At 35.3% G+C, this 9865-nt stretch overlaps 2 protein-coding genes across 2 annotated transcripts; both read right to left on the bottom strand.

Annotated features, from left to right (window-relative positions):
* Positions 1-3485: 3485 nt before the first annotated feature.
* On the bottom strand, positions 3486-5963 carry LOC111623759. Its single transcript, XM_023366458.1, has one exon. The coding sequence runs from the start codon at positions 5937-5939 to the stop codon at positions 3780-3782; it is 2160 nt and encodes a 719-aa protein (XP_023222226.1). The 5' UTR covers positions 5940-5963; the 3' UTR covers positions 3486-3779.
* A 1515-nt stretch (positions 5964-7478) lies between these two features.
* On the bottom strand, positions 7479-9197 carry LOC111623760 (KRAB-A domain-containing protein 2-like). The gene has a single exon (XM_023366459.1). The coding sequence runs from the start codon at positions 8995-8997 to the stop codon at positions 7627-7629; it is 1371 nt and encodes a 456-aa protein (XP_023222227.1). The 5' UTR covers positions 8998-9197; the 3' UTR covers positions 7479-7626.
* Positions 9198-9865: the final 668 nt, after the last annotated feature.

Genomic DNA, 9865 nt, shown 5'->3' with positions numbered 1-9865 from the left:
CTATAGATTTCTAATGATTTTAAATTTTTTTCTTTGATTTTGAGTATAAATTTAATTTTTAATTTTGTTAAATTTAAATATGTACAATTCTACAATTATACATGATTTTTTCATATATTCAAACAAAATAACATTGCAGGCAATAAAAGCTAATTAATAACTAATAGGCTTGAGCTAATAGATATATATTTTAACTGAGATAACAAATACGTGAGCTAAATAAAAAAAGTATTCTTTCAAATATTTACACTTAATTCCAACTAATTTTTAATTTCCCAAAGTATTTTCCATATTTCCACGAAAACTTACATCTATTTCCAAAATATTTCACAGTGCATGTACAACTATTTCCACAGTGATCACTCCCTTGGTAGGGAGACAGACACATAAGAGACATAACAGCCAAACAGAACATGGTACAAGAACACTGAGTGATTTCTCCTTTTCCCTTGTTGTGGGTTCCTGTCTGTGGTGAGGGGACCTCCCAGAGATGGTTTAGTAACTCTTCTTTAACTATCCCTGGGATCTGAACACCCACTCACGTGTTTGCATGCGTGGTGGCCTGTGTGCCAGAAAAGGGGATCCTGATAATTGAGGAGCAACACATCGTCTCCAACACACTGCTTTGGCCCCTGCTTCGGATAAACAGGATGCTTAAATCAGGCTCTGTTTGAATCAATTGGATGGTCGCTGAGTCATTCTTGACCTCGGCCTGGAGTCAACCGATCGATGCAGACCAGGCAGACACGTCAGACAAGATGTGCTCTTCTTGACTGCATTGTGAGGGTATAGCTCCTGGGAAACTCTGGTGTGATAGTCTATGGGAGTCTCCCATGTGACGGCATCCCCTTGTTGGGCTCCATGGTGGGTGGGGTCACTGGGTGGTGAATGAAAATTTTTCAATAATGGATCAAAAAAATTCAAAACATCCTTGCGCATTAACGACGACATCAACCAATGAAAAAATCTTCAGTAATTCAGTGTACTTAGTAGTTAAAAAAAAAACAACTTGCAGAGAAATGGCAAAACGTGGAACTCACAAGTCCACAATAAACTACATGAGATCAAACCTTCAGTAGAAAATTGGACACGCAACATAGTGTGTGAAAGGAGATCTGAGATTATTTTTACCTGTTTGAGAATAGGATATACAATGGCAATTCAGCTTTCTAGCAAGAATTTATGCTTGTCGTTTGAGCATTGGATCACTGACATGAACGCCTTTTTGCAGTTACAGCAGCGAACCATTGATTGAGAGCATCGTTAGTATTAATGAGATTTCACAATTAATTGTTTGTATTAACAAGACGTGGAATTATTTTACTACTAAACTATTTTGTCATGTCATATCTTCTGGATTTTTGTTCAATGGCATTATAGGGTTAGCTGGATTTGTGTTTGATGGCATTACACGTGTTTTGTTTTGTATCAATTCTTTATATAGTGTTTGATTTTTTCTTTGTTTATTTCTGTTTAGTTGTTTTCATTGCTCTTTATCTTCTTCACTTTCATCTTTGACAATTGAAGCGAGTACTCCAGGCTTGTAATGTTCCATTGTCTCCACCCTCTATTGTTAAATTCGTTTTTCATTATTTTATGGCTCATAGGCTCATACGTGTTTTGCCATAGAAAATAAAAAATGTACCGTTCAATTTTCTCTATCTTTTGATTTTAGATTTGTTATGTATAAAATACACACTATCCTGCATATATTACTTTATTTACTTGAACACGTTATTATTGTACATACAAAATATTAGTTCTGGACCAGGATAATTAAGCCCTTTAAAAACCTAGTAAAACGACCCAAAAGGCAATGAAACAATTGAAAAAAAAGCCAAAATCGTTATTCAAATTCCTTGGTTTTCAACACACTAATATTTACCGAGTTAATAAAAAAAGTGCAAAACATTCCCCATTTTCGTTCCAACTATAATCCAATCTATTCTTACAGGATTTTCTCTCTCATGACAGCTTTATAGAAAGACATCAACAAGATACCCAAAGCATCCAAAACCATGGTGGAACCAGAATTGCGAGGCAGCATTTAAAGCACAAAAGAAAGCATTGGGGATATTCAGAAGATACCCCACTGCTAGTAATTTGATTGCTTTTAAAAAAGCAAAGGCAAATGCCAGAAGAATAAGAAGGCAAAGCCAAAGGGATTCTTGGAGGAAGTATGTTTCTAGCATAACATCTTCCACTAGCTCAAAAGCAGATTGGGATAAAATCCATAAAATTAATGTTAAATATGCTTCTGATTCTCTGTCCATGCTGGAAAATAATGGCACAATAATCAGTGATATACAGGATATTGCTGATACGTTGGGTGAAACATTTTCTACTTCATCCAGCAATATTATGTATTCTAGAAATTTTCAGGCTTATAAAGCCCAAAGTGAAAAACAGTGTTTAAACTTTCATTTCTCATCTAATGAGGAATATAATGTGCCATTCACCAGCACNAACATATCGCTAATCTGAAGCGATACACACTTTTTCCGAAGAGGAAAACTACTACACCCCTACCAGAAACCGATAGGGGCAACGATAGAGGATCACGCAACAATATCATCGCCCATCGTCAGAACAAGACCTTCGGGAGTCATACAACGACGATTGCGACCAATACAACGAGTGGATTACCGACAACTCGCTGGTCTCACAAGGAACCGAGGGCTCAAAGATAGAGAAGGAAGCCATAGGTGAATATAGTTTTTTTTCAGATGGTCTTTGACCAAATTGTAATCCAAGGATCCCTAGAGATGGAAAGGAATTTTGCTTAATTGGGGAGGATTTAAAAAAAAAAAAAAAAATTTCTCACGATGACGGACTGGAGTAACGAAGCACTAAAACAAACTAACAATGTTAAAATTAAAACTTTAACCCGACAGTCAGTCCGTAGCGTGAAGAAAGATAATCAATTGTTAGAACAAAAATTATGGGGTTAACGTTCCACCCCTGTTCACGCCATACAGAAGCGTGAAAAATAGCAACAAGCCTTGGAACGCGCATGTGATGTACAGGGTTCCTACTCAAATTTTTGTTTTGAATTTTCTGACTTTCCCTGACCAACTTTGTCCAAATTTCCTGACCCTCACTTTTTTTAGTGTGGAATATCGACATAATAAAGCAACATTTACTGTGAACATTGATTACATCTAGCCCTCTTTTTGCACAGTTGATATGCTTCAAAGACTGTCACATTAAAAAAATACAGTACATACATCCTGTAGAAAAATGTTCGATAGAATCCACAACTTCAATGTAATGAAAAAATAAGCAATTTACAAACAAAACACAAGCTTTTTATTTTATCATCATTTATCATTATTAGTTGTATGTAAATCTAGTAAATACAAGGTAACGTAAAATCAACAAAAAGTATTCTTTGATAAACAAATAGTACTGTACTGTGCTTAAAATGAACTCTTGACTTAGAAACACATAATTTTAAAACCAATCTTTCAACAAAAAGAGTAACTTTTTTTAAACAGCAACATAATTTTAACAAAAAGTTAAATTTAAAAATTTTTAAATAAAGCATTTTTCCTACGTAAAAAAAATCAATGATTGTACATAAAGAGGAATAGGTGTAAGTTTATACTATAGCTTCTCTAACAAATGCATCTAATTTATTGTAAAATCTTTTTATTTTTTTACAAAATGGACAATCAAAATACAGAGAAACTTCTTAGTATTAATCCTCTTTTTTCAAAATACAGATAATTAGAAAATAAAAAATGAATTACAATTCACAAAACACAAAAACTATTATATTAATGTAGTTTTAGCCTTTTCTCCTCAAGTGTATTTATTTTCATTTCAATCTCTTTTTCTTCCTTTTCGTGATCTTTTCTTAACATTTTCTTGTGTTGTTTTAAATCCTTAAGTTGTTGTGTAAGTTTTCTTTTTTCTTCAGCCCTCAATGTCTGCTGCTTCTGAATATCTTTTTTCTGTTGCAGAGATTCAATATATCGCTGTCTAGATCCTCTGACTGTTAACAACATTTTCTGGTCTATATTTATTTGATCAATACCTCCTGCAAAATGGATCCCATCATAAACTAAGCGTTGAGCAACTAAACTTTCTTCCTTAAGATTTTCACTCAACAGTGATTTGTTAACCGAGAAACCACTCTCAACACTTGCATTCCCATGTGAGAAAGAAAGAGAAATTTTGATAATAGACCATAGATCTTGCAGTTGCCTATCATCCTTCAAAATTTCACAATAAAATGTGTCCAGACCATCATCATCACTCCTTTCAGATATGAAGTCCTCAAACTTTGTAGAATAGGGTTTTATGGGCACTTTACTGCAGAGTATATCATACTGTTCTTTTGCTTTGACAGCACATTTCTCATCAATCCTGTTTGTATCATGTAGAACCTCCAGTAAAACATTGAAATACAATTTTCCAACATTTGATTGCATTTTAATAATTTCTGGGTCTAAGCTGCTCAAAGCTTTCACACATTTGTACTTGACAGGTCCCTTCTCAATAATCTTTTGTGTCATCACTTTCAGCACATTTCGACAATCTCTTAGAAAACACAGAATATCTTTGTCACTTACTTTCAATTCTTTTAAAACCTTTTTTGCTCCAAAACCAATATCCAAATTCTTCAGAGGTACCAAGTTTTCATTAGCATTTAAATCTATTTTTAGAAACTGCTTGTCGGTGACCCTGTCATTTTTCACAAACTTTCTCATCAGGTTCATTAATAATTGAACAACTGCTTTATAAAGATAGGGTGCAAGAGGTTTGTTGCTCTGAAATCGGGTGAGAAAGCTCTCACTTTGTGTACATATAGACCGAAAAAATAAAAGTTTAACTTTAATAAAAGGATCATTGAGTGCCTGTCTCAAGAATGTAGCCACCTTGCTGTCTTTCAACTTTGTACTGTTGTTTATAAATGTCTTCACAGATTCAACAACTACTGCTGCACGTTCTAAGCACTCACCATTCTCCAACCACCTTGTTGAACCAAACTTTTTGGGAAATAATCTGCTTCCACTTATAGCAATGTATTCGGCACGCCGAGTGGGTGAGTCTTTTAGCAAGTAGTACAAATTCCGTAGCAGTGGTAACAAATTCCAATCTACTACTTTAAAACCAGCTTTTACAGCACCATGGACTACATGTAAACCACATGTTCCCATTCTCACAAATGATTTACCAATGTTCTGTGTCTCCATGTGATCTTCTAATTTATTCAGAAAACTTATGTTTACATTTGGTCCGTCCATACAGATATGAAGAATTTTTGCTAGATCAAGATGAATTTCTGAAAGACCATTGAGAAATGCAGAGAGAAGATCATCTGCTGTACTATGATCCAGAAAGACACTATTTAAATATCTGGTCATAACCTTATCTTTACTCTCGTCCCAGTATTTTATCACAAGATCCATTTGAGTTCTTTGAGCAACTTTGTTTAGTGATTCGTCAAAGGAGATAGTAATATTATCGCAACTTGTAACAGCATTAATCAATTTTTCTCTGAAATAATGGGCTAGGCCATAATTTATTATATAGGAAGCTTTATCTGGACCCAATTGAAATTGCATGGCTATAGCACTGTCAGGAAACATTTTTTTGAAAATGTTTTTAATATCAGAGCATGAATTGAGTGACATCTTTTTCTTTACAACTGCCAATGCCCAAGTTATCTCTGCTTTTATTACATCATCTTTTATCACAAAAGGTGTCAATGTGCTGCTAGGAAATGTTGATTTGGTGAGAGACTGTTCGTTAGTGATCTTAGATCTATCTTCCACAACAGAAGCCGTTTCACACACATTTTGTTGACTATCAGAAGAGTTTGAATTTGTTGGGGTTAAAAACCTTATCAGTGAAGTTTGTTCCGACTTCAATCTTTTTATTTCAACATGACTAGAACTATTTGCATGTGATACTAATGCACGCTTTCCCATATTACTTAATGAGAAAACTTTACAACAAATGCAGCAAAATGCTTTTGTATCATCATCATTTACAGTTCCTAACCAGAAATTGAATTCTGTATGAATAGCTGGATCCAGCCATTGGAGATTAAACCTCGTTTGTTTCCGTGCCATTATAATTTAAGAATGTAGAAAAACACAAACCTTGAATAATAATATTAAAAGACAGATGAACCCAGTTAGGAATCGCTAAACCTTAAAAGAATAAAGCATCCCGACAATTGTCAGAAAGAATAATGTAAAAGGTTAGCGTAGTATCGTCGAAAAATAAGCTGCCAGATAAACGAGAAAAATTTAATTTACAGATAAGTATGTAAATGAGGGGAGTGTCTCACCCAGAATTGTGACGTCACCTCGTATAAAAAGCGAATCTCAAGTGAAATTGTTCGAGGTGATCTCCTGATAGCAACGAGCTTTGGTGAGCTTCGTAGCAGTGAACGAAAGAGGTGTCCGATAAGAAAGATAGTTCCTAGGCGATTTTGAAGTTATTCAATTTGTGGATCGAAAGTAGAAAGTCTTGAGATTGGAAGGAAAAGGTTCCTAGTATATTGAGGTGACGTTTAGGATCTTTAATTCATAAGAAATTTTGTACATGAGTTAAGTCTGAAATTTTGTCGAGTTCCAAAGGGGAATAGAATTAAATTAGAAATAGATTGATTTGAGTTTTGTCGTGTTGATACTTGTTGAATTTCTTTGAATAAATGTATTGTTGATTTGTTACTAAATCTTGTATATAGTTATTACTAGAACTTTTTTAATATTTTCTCTCTAAAAACGCATATTTTAAAATTATAGATCCCCGCCATCACGTTACTGTCGATATTACGGACGCCGCCATCTTTTTCTTTCTCTGTCCGTTGTTCTCAATGTATATGTTACCGGCAAAGTATGAAAAGCTGGCATTTTATAGAATACCTAGGCATTGTATATAATGCCTGGCGTTTTTAGGCAATCTATGAAATATGAGAATTATTACATACTTTCCCTAGGCATTGTATATAATACCTAGGCATTCTATAGAATGACAAATGCTATTTAGGCAAAGTATGAAAAAAGGTTCTGATAAGGCTATTATATAAATGACGTGCATTCCTCAAAAATACAAATGTTATTCTGAAAAAATAATGAGAGTGCCATTAAAAAAATTTATTCAAAATACGTAAAGAAAAATGAAAGTTGTACAAAACAAAATTTATGCCTTTCTTATTAAGGGAAACAAAATTTTCATATAAAAAATTACAATTAACCTACTTGTTGCAACATGGTAGGCTTGAATGACATTTTGAATTACATTTCATTACATTTTTCACGCAAAGACATTTCATATTTTGGCACTTTGTTTTACACATACATTTGACGAATCCTTGGCCGCTTCCACTGGACTGAGCAATTGCAACTGACCGGAGAGGAATTTCATGGTCAGGAATATCTTCAATTCTAAGCAAGTTCTTGGGGCATGGAGTGAATTGTGATCTCGCATATACTTGTTTTAAAATTCCTTCAGAAGTTCCAAGTCGGTAGAAACCATCCTCTGTCACACTCATTACAATTGCCAATATATTGCGCGAATCACCTCGCCCCTTGTCGACGTCAGGAATAGGAACTCGCACAGTAGTTCCCAAAGAAGCAGTGGGAAATTTTTTTTCCGAATTTATTTTCATTTTTTGGCTTGTATTTCCAGATTGATTTTAGAATTTATTTTACCTTCAATAGCATTTTCAGTTTTGAAACAAAGGGTGCACAAAATATCCATTTCATCATCTTTACTAGCATGGCCACAGAAGGTATGAATTTTTTGACGACATTTTTTGCATGCAAGTGCATCACTTGTTTCCTTTAAACACACACAACAGGTATCAGAAACGGAAATCTCTTCAGTAAGCATGTCTTCATCGTGTTGGTTTACTCCACTAACGACTATAATCTCATCTTGCGTAATCTGATTAGTTTCACCTTTTTCCATTGTTTTGACGCTTTCTATTACTTTTTCTAGCTGCTCCTCTGTATTTATGTCTTTTAATTCTGGTAGAAAAGAAAGCCCTACTTTAGGTTTGCAGCCAAAAAGAGCTTCGTATGGTGTTCTTTTGATCCCAGAATGATAAGCTCTATTTTTCATAAATTGAACGAAACGTAGTCCTTCACTCCAGCGGTCAGATTTGTTGTCCTGCATCCAAGTACAGAGCATATTTTCGATATCTTGATTAGCTCTTTCGACACTACCCTGGCTTTGTGAATGGCGAGGCTTCCCATGGACGATCTTCAGTGCTGGCCAAAACTCCTTCAAGCTGGTCACCACATTATTCGCAAATTCCCTACCATTGTCAGACTGTAATATAGACGGCGCTCCAAGCAACGAGAATATGTCCACTAGGTTGTAGGCTACTTCTTCAGCTCTTTTCGACGTTAGAGACTTAAGAATCACAAATTTTGTGAGATGATCTTGGTACACCATAATAAATTTGTATTCTCTATCTGGCTGAGACTGAAAGTCAATAAGATCTACTTGACAACGGGAATTAAATTCGGAAAAAATCATAGGTTTCACAACAATGCCCTTTTTAATACCTTTCTGTTTTTTCTGGCAAGGTTCACAAAGGTGGATGTACAGTTCAATATCATGACGTGTAACATTTTTGTATTTGATTGAAAGTTCTTTCAACATTCTATCACGTCCTCCGTGTCCAATAGCCAAATGAGCTTCATGAAGTACGTGAAATAACTCTGAGTCCGTGACGTAATACTGTATAGTACTGACGCCTTCTTTAACAGGATAAATGAGTTTACTTTTGTTTTCTACAATCATCACATCATAGCGATTCAGCAACCAATAGTCCCTGGGTTCCTTCTTAGTAGTCATTTTGGCTTTTTGTACATCATTTATTAACTTCTGGTAAGTAGTTTCGGTTAAGAAAATACTGTTTTTTGCAGCATTAACTCGAATTTTGCACAGTTCATCGTCGAATCGTTGTTTCATGTCTATAGACCATGACACCTTCTCCAACACTACAGCTTGCTCCTCCATTTTCATGGACCACAGTAAAAAACTAATTTTTTGTTGAACAAATTTAAGTAAAATTGCGTATTTTGACACTCCCGAACAAACCGCAAAGTGCAACTGACAAATTCTAAGCCTGAGCCGCTCGTTAAAAGTCACGTGCCTTGCCACATGATATTTGAAACGAAACGGAGATGTATTTCATACTTTGCCGGTTTCTCATTTGGCATTCTATAGAATGCCTAGGAAATCTGTAAAATAAAAATCGTTTCATAGATTGCCGGCTAGTTTTAGGCATTATATACAATGCCTAGGCATTCTATAGAATGCCGGATTTCAAACTTTGCCGGTAACATATACAAACGATCGCTATTAACGAATGCACTGTACTCTATCACGTGATGCAAGGTATAGTTGCCCGGAAACGCGTCAGAGCTGTAGTCACGTGACCACCTGGCTCCGTCGTCACCGCTCACGTGACTGGATGACGTAACCGAGGTCACGTGACACGATTTGTAAGCGTCCAACGTGCTACTCCGCGATGTGAACAAGATTAAGCAATGGCGGCCTCCACGGTGCACAGTCGGTAAGTAATCCGATTAGTTTTCGCTTATAGTTCTTAATATACTCGTCTCCCCCAAATAATTCTAAGTGTTTAGGACACCTCTACTAGAGAGGTGTCTAAAGAAGTAAAATTAGAAAAAAAGGGCCCATTCATTAAGGATAAACTTTTAGCATTTTCTCACCAAAATCGGAGAATATTTTCCGTCAAAAATTTAACTTAATTTAATAAAATTGTTAATTAATCACAGGGGCAATTCGCCTCTCACAGTAGTTACGTTGGCACACTTCGGTATTATCGTTTTTCGTCGGTAATTGTTTCTTTGAACCGTCGCGGCGC

This window comes from Centruroides sculpturatus, unplaced genomic scaffold (assembly GCF_000671375.1).
Source record: "Centruroides sculpturatus isolate CEXI.00-Female unplaced genomic scaffold, Cexi_2.0 scaffold120, whole genome shotgun sequence".
Taxonomy (NCBI): domain Eukaryota; kingdom Metazoa; phylum Arthropoda; class Arachnida; order Scorpiones; family Buthidae; genus Centruroides; species Centruroides sculpturatus.
This window is presented reverse-complemented; position numbering and strand designations above follow the sequence as displayed.

Excerpts from the sequence above, each read along its gene's own strand:
- LOC111623759 (XM_023366458.1), bottom strand. The coding sequence starts at position 5,939 with ATGGGAAAGCGTGCATTAGTATCACATGCAAATAGTTCTAGTCATGTT.
- LOC111623760 (XM_023366459.1), bottom strand. The coding sequence starts at position 8,997 with ATGAAAATGGAGGAGCAAGCTGTAGTGTTGGAGAAGGTGTCATGGTCT.